The 24,399-nt window shown below is 41.2% G+C and overlaps 1 protein-coding gene across 2 annotated transcripts; it reads left to right on the top strand.

The window, feature by feature from the left end:
* Nucleotides 1–7,357: 7,357 nt before the first annotated feature.
* On the top strand, nucleotides 7,358–24,275 carry LOC143276794 (uncharacterized). 2 transcript variants are annotated; one of them, XM_076581442.1, is made up of 6 exons: nucleotides 7,358–7,569; nucleotides 9,856–9,928; nucleotides 13,688–13,751; nucleotides 17,264–17,400; nucleotides 18,203–18,224; nucleotides 22,822–24,275. In XM_076581442.1, the coding sequence occupies exons 1-6, from the start codon at nucleotides 7,461–7,463 to the stop codon at nucleotides 22,900–22,902; spliced, it is 486 nt and encodes a 161-aa protein (XP_076437557.1). In that variant the 5' UTR covers nucleotides 7,358–7,460; the 3' UTR covers nucleotides 22,903–24,275. The 2 variants fall into 2 exon arrangements, with proteins under 2 accessions (XP_076437557.1, XP_076437558.1); XM_076581443.1 differs by having other exon boundaries at nucleotides 7,423–7,569; nucleotides 9,788–9,928.
* The last annotated feature ends 124 nt before the right edge of the window (nucleotides 24,276–24,399 follow it).

Here is a 24,399-nt window from a genome sequence, read left to right on the forward strand (position 1 = left end):
GCTCGTATTCTGTCAGTCATAGCCACTTTTTCAAAAAAGCTGTCTGATTGGATAGATGGACTGAATTACCATCAAATGGGCTGTCAGTTTCGTCACTGTCATTGTCAATCACCTTCGTTTTCAAACCAATCATCAGACAAGATAGATCCTTCTCCATCGCGAAATCTATCCATAACCACAAGCAGAGCTTTCAGAATTGTGTAAATCTGCTGGCTGTGACTATTTGCTTTACTGGACACAGTTTTCAACGCATTTTTTTGCACATGATACAACTGAATCCCCTTTTCCAGGCGCATATCACGTGGTCAGTTAGCAAATTATTATCCAGTAGAAAGTGGTCGTGTACCTGATGAGTTTCAGTTTCAGTTTCAGTAGCTCAAGGAGGCGTCACTGCGTTCGGACAAACCATATGGCTACACCACATCTGCCAAGCAGATGCCTGACCAGCAGCGTAACCCAACGCGCTTAGTCAGGCCTTGAGAGAAAAACAAAAACAAAAACAAAAAAACGGGGGAATAAATAATAGATAAGCTTACATAAATAAATAAATAAATAAATAAATGAATAATAATTATAATATAGAAAAAGGTAGTAGTAATAATAATAGTAATACTAATAAAATGATAATAATAAAAAATAAATAAATAAGACAACAATGGTGATAAATAAGCGAATAAATGTAAAATATGAAGACACACATTCACACATACACCCACACATGCATAACAGAAATGCACCAAACATGCAGTTTCACAGATATGAAAGTACAGTCAAGTACATATAAACGTACATGAGCTCCAACACACACACACACACACACACACACACACACATTACCTTGCACCTCCTCCACCCCCCTCCTCCACACACTCATTTCTAGTCTACGTATCGCAGCTTCCACGGCACACACACACACACACACACACACACACACACAAACACACACTCACAGAGATAAACACTTACTTGTACAAGCACACACACATACGCCCATATCTCCCACCCCCAACCCCACACACATAATTATATACAAAGATATATATATATATATATATATATATATATATATATACGTTCCAATATCCTGTTGCTCCCACAGTGTAGGCATGCATACACTCACATACCTCATCCTCTACCCCACCTCCCCTCTCCCCTCTACCTGATGAATGTTCATTTAAATAGTATTTTTATAATCCAGATACATCAAACTAACTGTTCAGAGTGTGTGTTTTTGTGAATTGAACCAAACTGACTCCAATAAAGGAAAAATCAGAACATATGCAGGACGTCAGTGGACGTCTTATGGCAATACTTTTTGTCGGACGTCAGCTGACGTCTTATAGTGCGCGCGTGTGTGTGTGTGTGTGTGTGTGTGTGTGTGTGTGTTTGACTCTAATTCTGATGTTCGTACCGTTCAGTGTTACCATTATCATTATCAGTGACTATATTGTTCATTTAAAAGTCGAAACACACACACACACACACACACACACACACACACACACACACACACACACACACACACATCAGCTGTAAAAGGATGTGAAAGACTTCTTCTGGTTGACTCAATCCAGAATACGTCCGTGGTCACGGCTGCATGTGTGCTGACCTGGGAGATGGGAAAAAATCTCCACCCTTTACCAACCAGGCGCTGTGACCGGGATTCGAACCCGGGACCCTCAAATCGAAAGTCTAATGCTTTTATTAACAAATCATTGTAGTTAAATTAAACAAAACAAAAAAAGGACAGACTCTTTTTTTTTTTTTTTTTTTTTTTTTTTTTTTTTTTTCAGGAGAAATCAGTGGATGCGTAAAATTTCTGCAAATGAGCAGGATAGTCTCAGCATCCTTGGAAGGTTCTTTCCCACTTTTTTTTTTTTTTTTTTTTTCCTCTCTTTTCTTTTTCTTTTTTTTTTTCTTTTTCTTTTCTTTCTCTTCGTTCCTTCCATCATCATTTTTCTCCTTTCTGTTGTCTTTTTTTCTCTTTCTTTTTTTTTCTTCTTCTCTCATCTCTTTATTCTTTCTCTCTCTCTCTCTCTTTCTTCCCCCTGTAATCTGTCTTCTTACCATTGTCATGCTCAAACATTGTCAAGGTCATGCAACATATAAAATCACATACAGGGTAGTTTCGTGCACCATGTCTAAAAGAGGCGAGGTAGACACGATCTCATTCTCTCTCTCTCTTTCTCTCTCTGTGGAGGCATTAGCTTTACGGAACGTCTTTAAATGTACACATTTAAATTGACCACTTGAGTTTTTTTATGGATCCGTATAAGTGCTCAGGTATCTTGGTAGACATAGATCACATCTTACGTAATTTGAGCTCGGTTTCAAAGATAAGATACAGATTCTTACACTTACCATATTTGAATTTAGAAATAGACAGTTTTGCTATCAACAGAGTCGTGTTGATTTTTTTTCTCTTTTCATGATCTGGGATATCCATTTTCGTTGTACCAAACAACGCTACTTTTTCATTCATAGGGATCAGTGTATTGTAACGGGAGAGAATGAACTGTTTCACATGTTTCCAGAAGTCAGATAGTTTGGGGCAAGAGTAAAAGGCGTGTTCAATGTAATCAGTGTCTTGACACCAGTTGCAGGTGTTTGTGTTTGACACCCCCATTTTTGCAAGCAGAATATTCGCTGGGTAAATGTTATGGATAAATTTGAAGTGGAGTATTCTCAGACGGGATTCATTTGTGCATTCATAAGCTAGGTTGAAATAGTCTTTGATATTGATGTCTAGTTTGCGCTTCCAAAATTGTGTTGCACATATTTCATGGTTTTGTTTGAGGGCAAAGTGTTTTCGGATTTGTTTGTTAGATAACGTAGTGAGGTATCCCTCTGTTGTTGCAATGTCTTTGGGGGTATCCTCTTTGTGGGCATCGTTGGATAGATGCTGTTTCCATTGTTCTGGTATTGCGTTTATGATGGCATTGTATTCGAAAAGAAGGCCCGGGTCAGTGCCCAGTTTGCGTTCTACTTCTTCATATGTCATTACATTTCCATGCTGCCAAAGATCCTGCACGATAAGAATGCCTTTTTTGCTCCATTTGGGAAAGTGTAACACATTACCTTTGTATTTTACATTTTTGTTGTTCCATAGCGGTTCCGTTTTTATATTTTCTATCGGTCTGTCTTTGTTGAGAACGGCAACTGCTTTTATTACCTCTCTCCAGAAGAATGACTTAACATTTTCCAGCTTTTTGATGTCTTTAGGTAAGATATTACAGCTAAAACTGCAATAACTGTCCTTGAAAGGTGACATATTTTGTCTTGCAAGAATGCTCCAATGCGCTTTTGTCTCTCTGAGGAGTCTAGCTGCCCATTTGACCAGGAACATTTGCTGCTGGTGTTCGATGTTGATCATATTCAAGCCACCATCTTCTTTGTCAAGGCTGAGGACTCCTCTTTTGATTTTTTCAAAAGCTTTTTTATTATTAAACTTTTTTTTCCACAAAAACCTGTACATAAGTGTGTTAATGGTGCTGAGGACTTTGACTGGTAAAGCCGATACTTGCAGGACGTGTGAGAACTGTGACAACAAAAACGTCTTTGCCAAGATAACCTTACCGTATAGTGATGGGTTTCTTCGTTCCCATCGTTTAATCACCTTAGTTATTTTTTCGATTTTAGATTTCCAGTTTTCTTCCAGTTCCGAAATTTCTTTGTCTGCTGAGAAATATATCCCTAGAATTTTCAGCCTGTCAGGTCTTATGGGAATGCTATTTATGTCGCCTGTTTCATGCTTTCTTGACCCCAGCCACATTCCCTCTGATTTACTTTTATTTAATTTCAGACCTGAGTATTCTTCAAACTGAGATACAATGTCTGTAGCTATCCGAATGTCCTGTCCATTTTTTAGAGTTAATGTTGTATCATCTGCAAACTGTTTTATTTTAGAGGTGTTACTTTCGTTGCACACACCTCCTAATGGCGTCAATTCAATTCCTCGAATCTCTTTATTGTTTCTAATTCTAATCGCCAGTATTTCTACTGCTAGTACGAAAAGAAGGGGACTTAGTGGGCATCCCTGTCTGATTCCTCGTTCTGTTGGAAACCAATCAGATAGCCATCCACCATTGTGAACACAACTTTGTGTGTTTTTCATTACAGTAGAAACAACATTCTTAAATATTGGGCCAAAGTTGAAAATATCTAGTGCTTCGATGATACAATCTTTTGATATTGTGTCAAAGGCTTTAGAGAAATCTAGAGCAACTAGAGCACCTGTTTGATTCGTTGTATTGAGGTGTTTAGTTAGGTCATCAAAGAATCTCAAGTGAACTGCTATATTTCTTCCCTTTATGAAACCTACTTGGTCTTCATTTACAACTGTTTTGATGACATTTTGGAGTCTCGTGGCAAGCGCTTTCGTGACTATCTTATAGTCTGTATTTGTGAGAGTAATAGGTCTATAATTTGTGAGGTTATTTTTGTCCAGGTCCTTGCCTTTATGGATTAATGTAACAATTCCTTTCTTCATTGAGAAAGGTAATTCTCCTTCTTTGATGGCTTCTGTAATATAGAGAAGGAATGGCGTTTTTAGTTTGTCCCAGAACGTTTTATAAAATGCTGGTGTGAGGCCGTCACTACCAGGCGCAGAGTCTTTGTTTAAGTTTGTGAGAGCTACTGTTAGCTCGTCCAGAGTTATTTCTTTGTCACAGAGGTCTTTTTCTTCTTCTGTAAGTACTGGATAATCTTCGTTGCTCAGGAAATGGCCTCTTATGTTTCTTCCTTTATCTACGGTTAAGTCTTTCTTGTATAACTCTGTATAAAATTTCTCGATCTGGTTCAGTATTGTCTGTGGATTGTCTGTCGTGTTTTGGTTTATGCGCAGAGATGATATTACGTTCGCGGCTCCTTGGGCCCTTTCAAGGCGGAGAAAGTATTTTGTGTTTTTTTCCCCGTCCTCTATCCACTTGACTCTTGAACGAATCTGAGCACCTCTTGCTTCTGTTAGTTCCTGTAGTTCTATTTCTTTTTTTAGTTGTTGTGCTTTCATTATCATGTTTTTATCAAGAATGCTTTGTGTCAGATTTTGTTCAATGTCGTGCAGCATTTTGATTTTTGCATGTTTATTTGAAGCCCTATTTTTGGCGATTTTTGAATAGTTGATACAGTAGGACTTGTATTTAACTTTAAACATTTCCCAGGCTTTTTGTGGATTTTCGTCTTTATATTTTGAGAAATGTGAATCTATAAAATCGTTTGTTTCTTCCAGAAAACGTTCCTCTGATAGCAACGAGCTATTAAACTTCCAGTATCCTGGACCTCTTCGAAACTCGTTTGCGCTGAATATTGCTTTTACAAGTTTGTGGTCTGAGTGGGGAAATAACTCAATGTCTGTTTTCTGCACGAGTGCTTGGGAGATATTGTCACAGAAAATATAATCAATTCTCCTTGCTGTGAAAGGAGTGGGTCTTGACCAAGTATATTCTTTGACGTCTGGGTGGATAGATCTCCATGTGTCTTCCAGGTCTAGAGAAGATAACATTTCCATGAGAGCTTCATTTTCTCGTGTTGAGTGTGGTTTGCCCGCGATGTTATCTAGATGGCTTATTGTTGTGTTGAAATCACCCAGTACCCACAAATGGTCGTAGTCTTGCTTTAGCAGTAGGCTGCCCAGTTGGTTTATGAATTCTAATTTATCTACGGTCGAGTTTGGCGCATAGCAATTAGCGATGATGGTTATTTTGTTGTCATGCCTGACTCTAATTAGTAGTATTCTCTCTGCTGCATGAATTAATTCTGCCTGAATCTGCTTAAGTTTGGAAATGAGGATAATGAGTCCATTGCTTCTGTTAGTTCCTGCACTATAGAATATGCTTCCCGACCATTGTCTATCGATTTCGTGCATCACATCATCTGTAACGTATGTCTCCTGCAAACATGCTATGTCTAACTTTTGTTTTCTGAGGAAGTCAAATACAACTTTTCTTTTTAGCTTATTTCTCAGACCCCGCACATTTAAAGTACCAATACATATATCGTGGTTCATAACTGGTATGAGGATAGCATTTCTTCAGATTTCTGTAGCAGATAACCAAAATCATTCATCATAAATCACAAGTCCATAAAACGAAGCCAAGGGTCGTGAGGGAAAGGTCAGACCGGTGGGGAGAGAACACGTGCTAGGTGTCGGCCCCCTCCTGCATGCTGTCTGCTTTCTCTTCCTCTCCTCTTGCGTTGTCCGGGGCCACTACAGTCGGCCGTTTGCTGTCCGGCACTGGCGTTGTGGGAGATTCACTCCTCTCCCTTTTTTCTTTTCTTCCAGCAAGGCTCGTTGTTGCGGTGTGTGCGCGCGCCGGCTTCACGGGACTGGCTGCTTTCTGGTCCTGCGTGCTGCTCGCATCACCTCTTCCACACACTGGCACTTGCTCGCCTGGCAGTGTCAGCGCTGGTTGACTACTGCCCTGTGGCTCGCATGCTGCTGGTGTTTCAACTTCTTCCCTAACTTCTTCTTCCTCGGCATTCAGGGGCACCGAAGAGGGGCAGTCCATTATTTTATGCCCCTGCTGCAGGCAACCTTTGCAAACCACCTCCCCTTCACAGTTAGCTGCCACATGTCCCTCCTGCAGGCATTTGTTACACTTTTTTGGTTTTTGCTTTTGTTCTTTATGATAAATGTCTGCAGTGAATACACCGATTTTCATGACTGGCCTCAGTGGTGTGACTGGTACCGTGATATACACGAAACGGCGGCCAGTTTCAAACTGGGTCAGTCGCCCGTCGGGGTTTCTTGCCAGCTCATTTCTGAGAGATGACCGTAGCTCTACCCCTATCTTTTTTAGAGCTGTTTCTATTAGTTCGTTATTGATACCAAGCGGGATGTTATTTACCCACAGCTTTGTGGTGGGTTTTTCATCCCCCTGGTCCTTGTTAACAAAAGGATTCCTATCCAGGAGAGACACTCGTGCTCCCCTAAACAGGAACCCTTCCAGTAACAAATGGTCTCTTACTTCTTCATTTCGCGGATATATCCGCCACAGACCGCGAATCCGCTGCGCCCCCCGAATTGTTTCTCGACCGCACGCAGCCTCCGCGGCAACACAAATGTCATACACTGTAGGTAGCGTCTCATATGTAGGGAGTGCCCTGGTAGTAATGTATACTGGTTCCACGGCCGGCGGGGCTGGCGTAGGCGCCGCCATTGTGGCTCCAACACTGGAAACTGCTTTCCCGTGGTCTTTTTCGCTCGTTCCACACACAGATGTTGGCGAAAGGAGCACAGTACAAACACACAGTGTACTAATTCGCTTTTCTCACTTACAAACCTTGGACAGACTCTTTGTATGGGGTCTAACTTAATCAATCACCGGTTGGATGGGGTCACGTGAGCTAAGCACGTGACAGTGCAAGTTACACAACTGCACGTTTGGATCGAGCCGACTTGTTAAACAACAGAACGGGAAAAGCTCTTTTTACCTCCTCGAAACTCTAAGTTAGTTTGCAACATGCTTTCGAGGTTCATCATTCTGTTTTGCAGCGTGCATATCTGTGCTTCTCATCTCTGTATGCTGAATCCTGCGCAGCGAACTCCTTTGACAGATATCAACAAACCTGGTGAGCTATGAATAAAGTGTCGTCAGCTTGGCTTGTGAAGTTCGAAATCGAAAGCAAAGCTTTCGTTCATTTTCTTTACCTTTTTATTCTTACATCCCAGTGAATCTGGTTCTTTACTATTTGATAAATATGGAAGCCAACTCTGCAACTGCGCACTTCATAGAAAAAAAGCAAGCAAACGATTTTAAAATCGGTGGTCGGTGCTCATTATTTCTTCCCGTATGTGCTGTGTGTACGTCCACGCCTTTTTGTGAAAACTAAACTCATTCTGGCTTGAAAGGGAAAATTGTGGATATTGCCAAAGATTAGTCCTATTTAAACATCCTATTGTGGATATTGCCAACAATTAGTCCTATTTAAACATCCTAAGTTATTGTACCTATTTTACGGGCAAGTTTTGTACATGTATGAAACGGTATTACGATGATTAGTACAATAGTACATGCTGGAACCCATTTTCAGTGGATTTCTACTCTTATTTTGTGCGTTATTTTTCACAGTTTTGTTGCAGATTCAGACACTACTCTTATTTTGTGCGTTATTTTTCACAGTTTTGTTGCAGATTCAGACACTACTCTTATTTTGTGCGTTATTTTTCACAGTTTTGTTGCAGATTCAGACACTACTCTTATTTTGTGCGTTATTTTTCTCAATTTTGTTGCAGATTCAGACACTAAACTGACGTGCCGCCATTTTGCTTTTTTCGTTTTGCGTCCCACAAACCATGGAAAAGTTACCAAGAGGGCCAATACGTTTGGAAGCTAAAATAGGACATTACACTATTTTAACAAGCACCGTTTTCACACAGACCCCTCCCACGTAGTTATTTCAGAGCAGGGCTTCTTTTTTTTTTTATTACGCCTCAGGTTGATTATTTATTCTGGAATCACAATCTATCTAATCTTGTTGAGATAAAGAAACTTTTGAGCAAATGGAATGAACATTAACTCACTCCATTTATGAAAAAAAAGCAATTAAAATTGCAGCCCTCTCAGTGACAGTTAATCTTTTTTTCTCAGTTTGCCTGACCCATCAGGTTTGTTCTTAGGGGAATTGCAGAATGCTTTTTTGCAGTTGTTTTGAATCAATAGTTATAGTACTAATAACTTGTATTTATATTTGCTTTTGTTTTTATCACAACAGATTTCTCTGTGTGAAATTCAGGCTGCTCTCCCCAGGGAGAGAGCATCGCTATACATAGGTACTACAGCACCACCCTTTTTTTCTTTTTTTTCTTTTTTTCTTTTTTTTCTTTTTTTCTTTTTTTTTTTGGTATTTTTTCCTGCCTGCAGTTTTATTTGTTTTTCCTATCGAAGTGAATTTTTCCACAGAATTTTGCCAGGAACAACCCATTTGTTGCCGTGGATTCTAAGTGCATGCTACACACGGGACCTTGGTTTATTGTCTCATCTGAATGACTAGCGTTCAGACCAACACTCAAGGTCTAGTGGAGGGGGAGAAAATATCGGCAGCTAAGCCATGATTCAAACCAGCGCGCTCAGATTCTCTCACTTCCAATGTGGATGTGTTACCTCTAGGCTATCACTCCACTGATAATAATACTGATAGTACTAAAAATGATAATGTGATGCAAATACTAATAATATAAATGATACTACAACAACTACTATTTTTCTAATGCAACTGCTAATGATAATGATAACACTACTAATAATAATAGTAATTATTACAACAAAGATGATGATACTACTACTACTACTACTACTATTAAGAAGAAGAAGAATATAGTACTTATATGTCGCGAGCTCCCCATATAATGTGTTCTAAGTGCCTCATATGAAACAATACATATACATCAGTGTTTAATAGCATACAACAGCACAAGAAGAAGTATAATAGAAGAAGAAAGAAAGAATAGAAAGGATAGAAGAAAGAGAGAGAAACATCATACAGATATATACACCAAGACAAATCTACAAATTTCAAATGTAAAAATCATGCTCACACACACGCATGCATGCACACACAAAAAGTGTTGTTTTTTGTTGTTGTTATTTTGAGGGGCTGGAGTGTTGAGGATGGAGAGGGGAGGAGGGGCCGGGGATGGGAATCAAGACACATCTTGAATGGGGGCATTTGGGAATGGAACAAGAATGACTCTATCCCATGTCCCAAGTGGCAATTACTGCATGCTGTTGATAGTCGCTCACCAGACAGACCATGTATGCAGGCATTGATAGATGCATACTGCTGACAGCTACTCACCAGTGACAGCTGCATACTGCTGACAGCTACTCACCAGACTCACCACCATGTCGTGTGCAGACAGTGACAGTTGCATACTGTTGAAAGGGCCGTGTGGAGGAACCATACCCACTGCCAACAAGCTGTCCATTGTGTAAGTGTTTTGTATTGTATCATATTATCGTATTATTCATTTTTGTCACAATAGATTTTCTCTGTGAAACTTGAGCTGCTCTCCCCGGGGAGAGTGTGTCGCTACATTGAGAGCGCCACCCATTTTTTGGCATTTTTTTCCTGCTTGCAGTTTTTTATTTTTTTCCTTTCGAAGTGGATTTTTCTACAGAATTTTGCCATGGTCAACCCATTTGTTGCTGTGGGTTCTTTTATGTGCGCTAAGTGCATGCTGCACACTGGACCTCAGTTTATCATCACATCTGAATGACTAGCATCCAAACCACCACTCAAGGTCTAGTGAAGGGGGAGAAAATACTGGCGAATGTGCAGGGATTCGAACCAGTGTGCTCAGATTCTCTTGCTTCCTAGGCGGATGCGTTACCTTTAAGCTATCACTTGTTTACAACACAAGTTTACAACTTGTTTTGCCTGTGCTGTTTGTTTTGGTGTTGTAGTCATCTTTTGCTGACTTCTGTAGCTGCTGCATTGTTGATCTTGTCACAGAAAAATTAGGTTGAAGGTTAGATGACTGGAGCTGTGGTCATATGGTTAGAGCGCTGGATTCTTGCCTGAGGTCCCTGAGTTCAATCCCCGTCATACTGGCTTCTTTGTTGTTTGTTTCATTTCATATTAGGTTAATGTTTTATACATACCTGTTGTTTGTTTCGTTTCATATTAAGTTAATGTTTTATACATACCTGTTGTTTGTTTCGTTTCATATTAGGTTAATGCTTTTACATACCTTTCGTAGGCTTTCAAAGCCCTTAGCAGAGAGTTGGTTTTATGCGTAGGTCAAGCTTGTGCTCTAAAAAAAAAAAATGTTCTAATGTTCAATTCTAGTTTAGTATGTGGTTTTATGTGATTTATGGATTAGTGCACATGCTTTGAAACAAATGATGAGCGCCCAATGGCAGCTTTCAGTCAGCTCTACCCAGGTAGGCAACCTGTCATCCAATAAACTTCGTGTTTGTGAAGTGCTCAGAGCTTGGTCTCTGACCATGGATAAAATGTATGTATCCATATCAGATCATATCATATGTGAATGTATAAATGTGTGTTTATGTGAGTGTATGTGTGTGTGTGTGTGTGTGTGTGTGTGCGTGCGTGTGTGTGTGTGTGTATGTGTGTGTGTGTGTCTGTGTGTGTTTGGTCTCCAACCGAAGATAGGTGCTGAATAAATGCCAATAATAAAGTGCTTAGAGCTTGGTCTGACTGTGGATAGATAATATGCATGTATCCATAACAGATCATATGTGTGAGTGTATAAATATGTGTGTGTGTGTGTATGTGTGTGTTTGTGTGTATGTGTTTGGTCTCCAGCCGAAGATAGGTCTGAATAAGTACCAGTAATAAAGTGCTTAGAGCTTGGTCTGACTGTGGATAGATTTCAATCACCGATATGTGTGACGGGACATTAAACAAAATTCCTCCTGTGGATAGATAATATGCATGTATCCATAACAGATCATATATGTGAGTGTATAAATATGTGTTTGTGTGTGTGTGTATGTGTGTCTGTGTCTATGTCTGTGTCTGTGTGTGTGTGTGTGTGTATGTGTGGCTTAAAGGTGGAGATTTGTCTCATCTCCAAAGTCAGTGTCAGACTTGCTAGTTCCTGAACCCTCTTCTTGTGTATATGCAAGCAGAAGATCGATGTGCACATTAAAGATCCTGCAATACATGTCAGCATTTGTTGGGATATGGAAACAAGAACATACCCAGCATGCACACCTCCGAAAATGGAGTATGGCTGCCTGCATGGCAAGGCAAATAAAGCAAAACAATCATACACATAACATGTTACATGTCTGTGTCACTGTGTGTGTGTGTGTGTGTGTGTGTGTGTGTGTGTGACAGAAACCTGACTGAATGACACAGTAAACAAATGATGAGCGCCCAGTGGCAGCCATCAGTCGGCTCTCCCAAGGTAGGCAGCCTGTTGTGCCAAATGACTCTGTGTAAATAAAGTGCTTAGAGCTTGGTCTCTGACCAAGGATAGGTGTCGTATAAGTATGCATATCGTCATCATAGCCTTTTACACCTGTTGGGGCAGTGAATTTGTATCCACTGTGTTTACTTTAACAGTTTAAGGCTTGGCATAACCTTCCTTACCTGGTCAGGTACCCATTCACAGCTGGGAGGAGTGAGAGTCAGAAAGGTAATGATAATGATGCTATGAATACTTACACATTTAGCGCCTGTCCACAGTCAGAGACCAAGCTCTAAGCACTTTACAAACTCAGGGTCATTTGCAAAACAGGCTGTCAACCTGGGCAGAGCCGACTGACGGTTGCCATTGAGTGCTCATCATTCGTTTCCCGTGTCATTTAGTCATATTTCAGGCACGCACACATACACACTCAGACAGACATGTAACATTTTACGTGTATGACCGTTTTGTTTATTTATCCCACCATGTAGGCAGCCATATAGGCAGCCATAGTCTGTTTTTGGGGTTGTGCATGTTGGGTATGTTCTTGATGCCGTAGCCCATTGAACGCTGACATGGATTACAGGATCTTAAACATGCGTGTTTGATCTTCTGCGTGCATATACATATGAATGGGGTTCAGGCATTAGCAGGTCTGCACATATGTTGACCAAGGAAATTGGAAAAATCTCCACCCTTAACTCACCAGGCACTGTAACCAAGATTCGAACCTGAGACCCTCAGATTGAAAGTCCAACTTTTTAACCACTCAACTATTGCACCTAACTGATTTTGCCATGGTACCAAGTACAACTTGTTGATATCTGTGGTGATTGCTGCATTGTCGTCATCTTTGGATGTCATGTAGCTCCTGTGATATTTTGTTTTGTTTTTGTCCTATTTTCCATTTAACCGCTTAAATGCTGCTGACAAGTGTCCTTGTCAATGAAGGGCTGTCACCTTACTGAGATAAGATTGAACTAAACGACCAGGTTGGACTTCTTCCTCTTGAGACTGCACATACACTTCTTAAAAGTAGACAAAAAGTATAACTGCTCCTCAAATGCATGCAATACTAATTTGAACAGAACAGTCAAGATTTGAACTGAGATTGGTGGTTCTGCATGGTGAATACATGTATGTGTTAGATAGATCTGAGCATACATCTATGATGAGTTGGCTTAGCAAATGGTTGCTGCCACAACCTCAGTTTGATTCTTCACCCATGCATGGTGAAACATTGTGATAAGATCTTTCTTTCATTCCTTTTATTTTTATTTTTTTAATTTTTTTTTATTTTATTTTTTTGTTATATAATTTTTTTTTTCTCAAGACCTGACTAAGCGTGTTGGGTTACACTGTTGGTCAGGCATCTGCTTGGCAGATGTGGTGTAGCGTATATGGATATGACCAAATGCAGTGACGCCTCCTTGAGCTACCGATACTGATACTGATGCTGATACTGATACTCATTTTATAACCTCACATATGTTTTTTGTCCGACGTGATTTTAAACGGACCGTGTCCCATCTCAGTACATTTGATATTAATTGTGATTTAGGTCACTGCTGTAACCACATGCATTGACTCAGTGATTCCATTTATGTTATAACTGTGTGTTAAGATTATACTGTGATTATCGCAGTTGAATCATTGAATCAGGAATGGTGCGAAATTGGACCAAATAAATGTGTGTGTGTGTGTGTGTGTGTGCATGAGTGTTTGTGTCTGCATGCATGCATGCATGCGTGTGTGTGTGTGCGTGTGCGTGTGTGTGTGTGCGTGTGCGTGTGTGTGTGTGTGAAACAGGGGAGGAACCAACTTCACGGTGATTTTTCAGAAGAACCTGAATCACTTCAACGAGGCCCATCCAGTGAGTTTTTCTCTGTCTCTCTGTCTGTCTGTCTGTCTCTCTCTCTCTCTCTCTCTCTCTCTCTCTCTGTCTCTCATTTTTTTCTGCAGATGGCCAGATTTACGTAAACACACACATTGTGTTTATTCCTTTACCCTCCTAAAATAAAATTTCATTTGTATGTTCATTCTTTTGTTTTTTCTCTTGTTTTTTGCCATGTTTTAACTTGTTGCTCACCTGACTGTGTGTATAGTATTAATTATTGTATTCCTGAATAATTATATCAGGCAGTTGCTGAATTTCGCAGAACTGAAAGTTGTATTATCATTTAATATGTAAATTTTTTCTATGTATGATAAAAGTACAGACATGTCACATACACTAACAGTCAATAATTCATTCAGTTTGTCAGCCAGTCCTTCTGTCAGTCAGTCCATTAGTCAGTCTGCCAATTAGTCAGTCAATTCATCAGACAGACTGTTCATTGTTCAGTCAGTTTATTTGTCATTGGGTCTGCCAGTCAGTGGTTTACTTAGTCAGTCAGTCAGTCAGCAAGTCAGTGGATCAAATGCTTTGCATTGTTTTACACACTTGCACTTTTATTTTTATCTCCACAAGGGGGAACACCTTTAGGTCAATGTCATTTCGTGGAGCTTTATTGTGTCACCAATACTGACCTCCATTACAGTATTGAATTGATATTATAACAGGCGGTCACTGTATTTCACGAAGATGAAATCCTTTTTTTTTTTTTTTTTTTTTTGGATTGAAAAAAAGATTATTCTTTTCATATGTGAGAAAGTTACAGGTGTTAAGACATTAGCAGTCAGTCGATCATTCAGTTTGTCAGCCAGTCAATCTTCCAGTCCATCAGTTTGTCAGCCAGTCAATCTTCCAGTCCATCAGTTTGTCAGCCAGTCAATCTTCCAGTCCATCAGTTTGTCAGCCAGTCAGTCTTCCAGTCCATCAGTTTGTCAGCCAGTCAATCTTCCAGTCCATCAGTTTGTCAGCCAGTCAGTCTTCCAGTCCATCAGTTTGTCAGCCAGTCAATCTTCCAGTCCATCAGTTTGTCAGCCAGTCAGTCTTCCAGTCCATCAGTTTGTCAGCCAGTCAATCTTCCAGTCCATCAGTTTGTCAGCCAGTCAATCTTCCAGTCCATCAGTTTGTCAGCCAGTCAGTCTTCCAGTCCATCAGTTTGTCAGCCAGTCAATCTTCCAGTCCATCAGTTTGTCAGCCAGTCAGTCTTCCAGTCCATCAGTTTGTCAGCCAGTCAATCTTCCAGTCCATCAGTTTGTCAGCCAGTCAATCTTCCAGTCCATCAGTTTGTCAGCCAGTCAGTCTTCCAGTCCATCAGTTTGTCAGCCAGTCAATCTTCCAGTCCATCAGTTTGTCAGCCAGTCAATCTTCCAGTCCATCAGTTTGTCAGCCAGTCAGTCTTCCAGTCCATCAGTTTGTCAGCCAGTCAGTCTTCCAGTCCATCAGTTTGTCAGCCAGTCAATCTTCCAGTCCATCAGTTTGTCAGCCAGTCAATCTTCCAGTCCATCAGTTTGTCAGCCAGTCAGTCTTCCAGTCCATCAGTTTGTCAGCCAGTCAATCTTCCAGTCCATCAGTTTGTCAGCCAGTCAGTCTTCCAGTCCATCAGTTTGTCAGCCAGTCAATCTTCCAGTCCATCAGTTTGTCAGCCAGTCAATCTTCCAGTCCATCAGTTTGTCAGCCAGTCAATCTTCCAGTCCATCAGTTTGTCAGTTAGTCGATTGGTTGGTTGATCAGTTGTGTACTCCATCAGTCCGTCCAAATTTGTAGTCAGTCGGTTGGTAAGTTGTTTACCTAGTATGTCAGTCAGTCAGTCTGTCAGCTAAACAGTCAGTCTTTGAATCGGTTTCAGTTTCTCAAGGAGGCATCACTGAGTTTGGACAAATCCTTATACGCTACACCACATCTGCTAGGCAGATGCCTGACCAGCAGCATAACCCATCAGGCTTAATCAGGTTGTGAATGCATGCACGTATATTCATGTACCTATCAGAGTGGATTTCTTCATCAGAATCGTGCCAGTGGACCACACTTTTGTTGCCATGGGTTCATTTTCAGTGCCCCAGGTTTATCATCTCATCTGAATGACTAGACGCTCAGTTTGATTTTCCAGTCAAACTTGGGAGAAAGGGCGAGAGCAGGATTCGAACCCACACCCTCGTACCTTGCTCATGGAGATGGCAGATGAGTGTCTCAGCCATTCTGCTTTCTTCGTCTTTGGGTCAGTCAGTCAGTTAGTTAACCAGTCAGCCCATTTGTCAGTTGGTTGGTTGATCAGTCAGGCAGCTAGCTGGCTAGTGGATAATGATTAATGCTGTGCATGAACACACAGTGATGGAGGAAGTTAGCAGAAGGATGCATCACTGTGTTCGGACAAATCCGTATTCGCTACACCACATCTGTTAGGCAGATGTCTGACAGCAGCATAACCCAACGCGTTTGTCAGGCCTTGAGTGCATGCTTATATATTTGTGTACCTATCAGAGTGGATTTCTTTTCACATAATTTTGCCAGAGGACAACACCCTCATTGCCACGTGTTCTTTTTCAGTGCGCCAAGTGCATGCTGCACACGGTACCTTGGTTTATCTTCTCATCCGAAAGACTAGACGCTCGGTTTGATTTTCCAGTCACACACTACAGCTGGCACTTTTCACCGCATGCATTTGAAAAGAAATGGAAAGGCATGAAATGAAGATACAGCAATTAATCCAGGGATATCAGTCACTGAAGTAAAGAGGGAACAGAATCACATGGAAATTGAAATAGTAAGTCAAATAGATAGCAAATATATGTCTTTCGCATTGTTGGAAATTTGCAAGTCCTCCAGCTCAAGATTGTTTTTTAATATAGTAGAACTAGAAGCGTCCAGATTGGCGCTTATATGCCTGTACATTGTCCGTGAGGGTATTGTCCAGATTGGCGCTTATATGCCAGTACATTGTCCGTGAGGGTATTGTCCAGATTGGCGCTTATCTGCCAGTACATTGTCCGTGAGGGTATTGTCCAGATTGGCGCTTATATGCCAGTACATTGTCCGTGAGGGTATTGTCCAGATTGGCGCTTATCTGCCAGTACATTGTCCGTGAGGGTATGGGTTCGAATCCAGCTCCTGCCCTTTCTGTCCCTCAAGTTGGACTTGAAAATGAAGCTGAGCATCTGGTCATTCGGAGGAGAATAAACCAAGGTCCTGTGTGTGGAGCAGGCACACGGCACACTGAAATAAACAACAAAAAACATGGCAACAAAAGTGTTGTCCTCCGGCAAAATTCTGTAGAAGAAATTCACTGTGACAGGTATACCTACATAAATGAATATATGTGGAGATTTATACAATTATAGATTTCTATGCATGCACTCAAGGTCTGACAAGCACATTCAGGTTTATGCTGCTGTCAGGCATCAGCTTAGCAGGCGGGGTACAGTGTGAGTGGATTTGTCCCAACACAGTGATGTCTCCTTGAGAATCTGAAACTGTACACACAATTTTTCCCTTCACAGGGTTACTGGTCAGTGTCCATGGCAAGAGCAGAGGGATCCAGTTTTACAGAACTTTTTCGCATCACTGACACTGACGTTCCATCCTTGACCCTGTACACAGCCACAGTTACTGCCCCTGAGGTCGCCACAGGCAGCGAGTGAGTATTGTATTGTATTGTATTACTCTTTTTTTCACAACAGATTTCTCTGTGTGAAATACATGCGGCTCTCCCCAGGGAGAGAGCGTCGCTACACTGAGAGCACCACTCTTTTGTATGTATGTTTTTTTCTGCCAGCAGTTTTGTTTGTTTTCCTATCAAAGTGGACTTTTCTCCAGGTACAATGCTTTTGTTGCCGTGGGTTCTTTTATGTGCGCTAAATGCATGCTGCACATGGGACCTGGGTTTATCGTCTCATCTGAATGACTAACGATTAGACCATCACCAAGGTCCTGTGGTGGGGGAGAAAATGCTGGCTAATGTGGGATTCAAACCAGTGCACTCAGATTCTCTTGCTACCTAGGGAGGCGCATTATCACAAGGCCAACGTTCCATTTTGTTGTGGATAGTGTGTGTGCGGTGGTTTGTTTTGAAGATGGAATGGAATTGTGTGTGAGTTCAGTGTGTGAGTGTGAGTGTGTGTGCATGTGCATGTGTATTTATGTGGTGGTCCCAGGTTCGAATCTTGGTAATGGCGCCTGGTGGGTAAAGGGTGGGGATTTTTCTGATCTCCCAAGTCAACATATGTGCAGACCTGCCCATTTGTGTATATGAGTGAACGTGGGAGTTTGCAGTCCACAAACAAAGAAAAAGAAGAAATGTGAAAAAGTGTGTGTGTGAACACAAGTTTGTATCTGAGACTGTTATTTAAATTTTTGTGTCTGTGTATCTGTCGTGTCTGATTAACTGACTTAATCGTCTTTCTCCCCCCCCCCCCCCCCCCCCCCACCTTCTTTTCCAGGCCAGTGCCTATGGTACTACAGGTACGTAGCTTTTTTTTTTTTTCCTGTGGAATATCAAATTCATTTGTTTTTGAAGATGGTTTGAATTGATTGTGATTGCTTTAATTTGTTATTCATTTATTCATTTACGTGTTAATCATTGATCTGTTTATCTAATCATTCATTTGTGTAAAAACAAAAAACAAAAATTCAGTGAAGATGATTTGAATTTATTATAATTTATTTAAGTATTTAATCATTAATCTGTTTATCTTATCATTCAGTTGTGTAAGAGTAGTTTTCATTGAAGATGATTTGAATTTATTATAATTTCTTTCTTTATTATTTATTTAGTATTCATTCATTTGTCTTTTTTATCTTATCCTTCATTAGTTTAGAAAGATTTCCAATGAATTATTTTATTTCAAAAATATGTGCATTATTTTTTTTTTATATATTGTTTTAATTCATTGATTCACATGTTCATTGATTCACATGTTTGTTTTTATAGTTGTTAATGCTTAAATGGGAAATAGATACAGATGCTTACATACTGATCTGGGTGTGTTTTGGTGACTGTGTATTTTTCTATAAAAAAAAAAATCTTATCAGTGATGAGAAACGTGCTGGATGTTATTACATAAGTTACATACGAGATGGATATATTAAAAACAAATGGAATTAAAGGATTAACGTTCATATTTTTTACATACTTTCTTGGTCTTCCCACCGTTTTTTGGAAAAACACTAAAACTATAAATTGATAGGCAAGTTGTTAAGGGCAATAACCCGTAGTTGAAAGTGAAAGTGTATATAGACAGTGTTGTCTCCCGTCAGTCCCGCTTGTGTTTGTTATCTGGAATATACCTCATTGCAAAAGTCGCCTTGTCAGAAACAGACGTTACGCCTCACACCCTGCAATCTCCAGTGCCAGTATTGGAGGCCCCATGGTGTGTGTCCTTGGGAAAGGCACTTTACTCACATCATCCTTGAGGAAGGTGGCAGAATGGTTAAGACGCTCAGCTGCCATTACAGAGAGTCCATGAGGGTGTGGGTTTGAATCCCGCTCTTGCCCTTTCTCCCAAGTTTGACTGGAAAATCAAACTGAGTGTCTAGTCTTTCGGATGAGACAGTAAACTGAGGTCCCGTGTGCAGCACACATTTGGTGCACTGAAAAAGAACCCATTGGCATTGAGAGTGTTGTGCTGTGGTAAAATTACAACAACAAAAAAAAAAAGAAAAGAAATCCACTCTGATAGGTATGCAGATGAATAAGCATGCACTCAAGGCCTGACAAGCATGTTGGGTTATGCTGCTGCCTAGCAGATGTGGTGTAGCATATATGGATTTGTCCAAACGCAGTGACGCCTCCTTGAGAAACTGAAACTGAACCTCACATTATCATCACTGCACCCAGGTGAGATGGGCGCAATAGCCAAGTGGCTAAAGCGTTGGACTTGCAGTCTGAGGGTCCCAGGTTCAAATCTCAGACTTTCCCGATCTCCTAGGCCAACGTTATGTGCAGACCTTACCTGGTGGTGTGTGTCCATCGAGATCGATGATGACCATCGTTGTCATCCAGCTGGGGGATGGGGGAGTGTGGTGGTGGGGTGGGGGGGGGGATGCTCATGAATCTATCTGTGAATGCGCAGATGGCTGAACAGTCCAGTCTGCGCACGAAATGTTCGCTGACAGTTGGGGCAGACAAAGACAGGCATATCATTGTCAGGGAGCTTGTTTGCCAGTGACTTTCTGGCCTGCCTCTTCTGAACAGCTGCAGCAGTCCTGTTGGCCTCACACAACTTGGCGCCTTTGTGCACAGCAGCGTGCCATTTGTCACGGTCCACTGCAGATTCCTCCCAGGAGTCAGGGTTGATAACAAACACTTTCAGAGAGACTTTAAGAGAATCTCTGAAGCGCTTCTTCTGACCTCCGTGTGATCTCTTCCCTTGTTGCAGCTCGCCATAGAAGAGCCTTTTGGGCAGCCGATGGTCTGGCATGTGCGCCACATGTCCAGCCCAACGAAGCTGGGACTGTATCAGGATGGTGAAGATGCTGGGAAGGGTGGCTTTTGTAAGCACCTCCGTATCTGGGGTCCTGTCTTGCCACTTGATGTTCAGTAGCTTCCTGAGGCATGTTGTGTGCAAGTGGTTCAGCTTCTTGGCATGTCGTTGGTACACTGTCCAAGTTTCACAGGCGTGCAGTAGTGTGGGGAGAACTACTGCTCTGTAGACCTTTAGTTTGGTCTCAAGACCAATGCCTCTTCTGTTCCAGACATTTGCACAGAGTCTATCAAAAGTTGCGCTTGCTCTTGCAATCCTGACGTTCACTTCATCGTCGATGGTCGCATTTCGTGACAGTGTGCTGCCAAGGTATGTGAACTGCTCCACTGCACTGAGTCTCTGACCGTTGACTGTGATGTTGGGCTCAACGTGGGGTTTCCCAGGGGCTGGCTGATGGAGAACTTCAGTTTTCCTCGTGCTGATGGTAAGACCGAAGTACCTGCTGGCAGTGGCAAATTTGTTGACGCTGAGTTGCATGTCAGCTTCAGATCCAGTGTTGAGGGCACAATCATCAGCAAACAAAAAGTCTCTGATGATGTCTGTCATGACCTTCGTTTTTGCTTGAAGCCTTCTGAGGTTAAACAGCTTGCCATCTGTTCGGTACTTTAGGCTGATTCCAACATTGCCATCTCTGAAGGCATCAGTAAGCATTGCAGAGAACATGAGGCTGAACAGTGTTGGAGCCAGGACGCAGCCTTGCTTGACACCATTTGTGACAGGAAAAGGAGCAGATGTTTCGCCATTGTCCTGGACTCGAGCCTGCATACATTCATGGAATTGGCTGACCAAGGAAATAAATTTCCGAGGGCATCCGTACTTGGCCATGATCTTCCACAGTCCCTCTCTACTCACGGTGTCGAAGGCCTTAGTGAGGTTGACAAAGGTGGAGAACAGATCAGCATGCTCCTGACATTTCTCTTGCAGCTGCCTTGCAGCAAACACCATGTCGGTGGTTCCACGCTCTTTCCAGAATCCACATTGGCTCTCAGGCAAATGACCTTGGTCAAGGTGTGCTGTGAGGCGGTTTAGTAGGATCCTGGCAAGTACCTTGCCTGCGATAGAGAGCAAGGAAATGCCCCGATGGTTATGACAGGCTTGCCGGTTCCCCTTTCGCTTGTACAAGTGAATGATAGATGCATCTTTGAAATCCTGGGGGATCGTCTCTTCTTTCCACATGAGTGAGTACAGCTGATGGAGCTTCTCAGTCAGCACAGTGCCTCCATCCATGTAGACCTCTGTTGGTATGGAGTCTGAGCCAGGTGCTTTGCCACTGGATAGCAGACGGATTGCTTTCTGGGTCTCAAGAAGTGTTGGCGGATCGTCCAGTGCTTCGTTGATGGGGACTTGTGGGTGACCGTCTATGGCTTCACCATTTATGGAGGAAGGGCGATTTAAGACACTGTTGAAGTGCTCAGCCCAGCCTTCGAGAATTTTCTCCTTCTCGGTGATCAAGGTATTCCCATCTGCACTGAGGAGGGGGGATGATCCTGAGGATGTGGGGCCGTAGACTTCTTTTAAGGCATATATAATATAATCAAGTCATGTTTAATATTTTTGTATTGAGTATTGTCTTGTTTGTGTTGATGCACCTGATGTGATTTCTCTTAATGAGATGATGAAGTTATTCTTATTCTTATCTTATAAAAAAAAAAAATAATGATAATAATGATAATGTTCATTTATATAGTGCCCTTTCTCTCTAAGAGCTCAGGGTGCTTTACATGAATGAAAAATATTACAAGTTGCATAAATTATTCATGGCCTCTTTCTCAGAACCCCCTCCACACACACACGCACACTCAATTTCCCACTCTTCATACATCCAAAGTGAGCTGACATGGGTGGTGTCGGAGAACAAGAATGCTGAGAGTGCTTATAGATCGGTTTTAAAAAGATGAGTTTTAGTGATGAGTGAAAAGCAGAAAAAGAATCAGATGCACACGGATATGATGAGGAGGGTTATTCCAGATGTGAGGAGCAGCAAAGAAGAAAGAACATTCACCAAACCAGTCATTAATTTAATGGCATTCGTTTTTTCTTTCTTTCTTTCTTTCTTTTTCTTAATTCAGACTCATTACCTGACCAACAATTCCAAAGATCCATTAGCATTCTAGCAGTGCAATGATGTCCTTGTTCTCCGGAAGTATTAAAAATTGGAGGACAATTTCCAGGGCTAGAAAAATTATTGGAATAAATGTTTTGATAAATGTTTTACCCTGCAAAGGTTTGGGGGGTGGGGTGCGGGAAGTCTTTGAATCCACTTGTGAAGCTTCAATTCATTTAGTTGTTTATTTGTTTATTCATTTGCTTCTCTCTCTCTCTCTCTTTATTTTTATTTTCCTCGTTATTTGCTTAGTTTGTAAATTATTTATCGATTTATTTATTAAATCCAACTGTGAAATTCATTTATTCATTCCTGTGTTTCCTTGTATGTTTATTCATGTACTTACTTGTACATTCATTCACTCATTCATTCATTCAGTCATGTCTGCGTTTAATCTTACAAGGGAGGTGATTGAGCACTCCTCCATTTAATGGCATTCTTTTTTTTCTTTTTCTTTTCTTTTTTTTTTCAGACTCGTTATGTGACCAACAATCCCAAAGCTCCCTCGGCCTTCTACCAGTGCGGTGATGTCCTTGTTCGTCGAAAGGATTAACCCATGGGCATGCTGAGGTCGTTTATCATCAACAGCTATCCTCATTATATTATGATTGCTGACACGGGTTTTGAACTGCTTTTGCAAAAAATATCCGTGATTCTGTTTTTGTCTCCAGGAGGTGAGATCTGTAACATCAATGTACTGGAGCCCTTTGCTTTGGGGTTGGGTTTTTTTTTGTTATTTTTGTTTTGTTTTGGGGGGTATGTGTGTGGTGGGTGGGGGGTGGGGTAACTGAAATATGGACATACCGGAGTCTTATTTTTCATCTCTTTTTTTTTTTTCTTTCTTTCTTTCTTTCTTTTTTTGTCAGGTAGGGGATGGTAGCTGAACATTGAAGAACAGTAGCCTTGAGAGAGACAGAAAAAGAAAGTTGTTGTTCTTTTGTGAACTCTTTTACGCTCACTGTTACATGTATAAGTGGATTTGGTTTTTTTGTGTGTGTTTTTTTTTTGTTGTTGTTGTTCTTTTAGGGACAGTTTTAGCACCATACCACTTTTCACAGGAATGCTCAGTTTTGGGGGGGGGGGGCTGAACAAGAGTTGAAACGTTATTATGGCTTTCCATTAGGTACATTATCATGATTCTATTGGGTGACGCTCATCAGCCAATACAGAGTCTGTGCGGGTCTGGGTTCGAATCCTCATTGCCATTCTCCCAAGTTTGACTGGAAAATTGAACTGAGCGTTTTAGTCATTCGGATGAGGTCCAGTGTGCAGCACACACTTGGTGCACTGAAAAATAACTCATGGCAACGAGAGTGTTGTCATCTGGCAAAATTCTGTTGAAGAAATCTACTCTGAAAGGTACACAAACATATTGGTATGCACTCAAGGCCTGACTGAGTGCTTTGGGTTATGCTGCTGGTCAGGCATCTGCCTAGCAGATGTGTAGCGTATATCAGTTCATCTGGACACAGTGACACCTCCTTGAAAGACTTAAAACTAAACAAAACTATTGTGTTGTGCAGTTTTGAGTATGAGTGAGATTGGTGTTATGTGTGTGTGTGCGTGTGTCTGTGTCTGTGTGCAGTTGTGTGTATGTGTGAGAGAGGGGAGGTATTGAAAATCACTTTTGAACTTGAAGCTGTTTTGTAAAGGTTTTCTCTTTATATACATACACATACAAATGTACTTTCCATGCCTGATGATATTTGACTCCAGAAATTTACTCAGCCTATACTATGCAACCAGTTTTCTCCCCAGATAAGCCTGCACCTCTGTCTTACGTTTCCAGGCCTTTGCTCTGTGTGTGTGTGTTTGAAATGTTGCTCTGGTTGTTGCATAAATCTGAACTGCTCAAATTAATGTTGACTTCTGTATGAGTGAAGGATCTTGGAAATTTATTTGTTGGATTAAAGATCTTGGACCAAGCATTTCATCTGGTGAGAGAGAGAGAGAGAGAGAGAGCATGTCTAAATCAGTCCAGAATCATTAAAAATAAAACTGAAAAAAATGTTAATTTAATATTTCTGAAAACTCAACTGTAATCCCTTTA

Source organism: Babylonia areolata, chromosome 33, assembly GCF_041734735.1.
Source record: "Babylonia areolata isolate BAREFJ2019XMU chromosome 33, ASM4173473v1, whole genome shotgun sequence".
NCBI classification, from domain to species: Eukaryota; Metazoa; Mollusca; class Gastropoda; order Neogastropoda; family Buccinidae; genus Babylonia; species Babylonia areolata.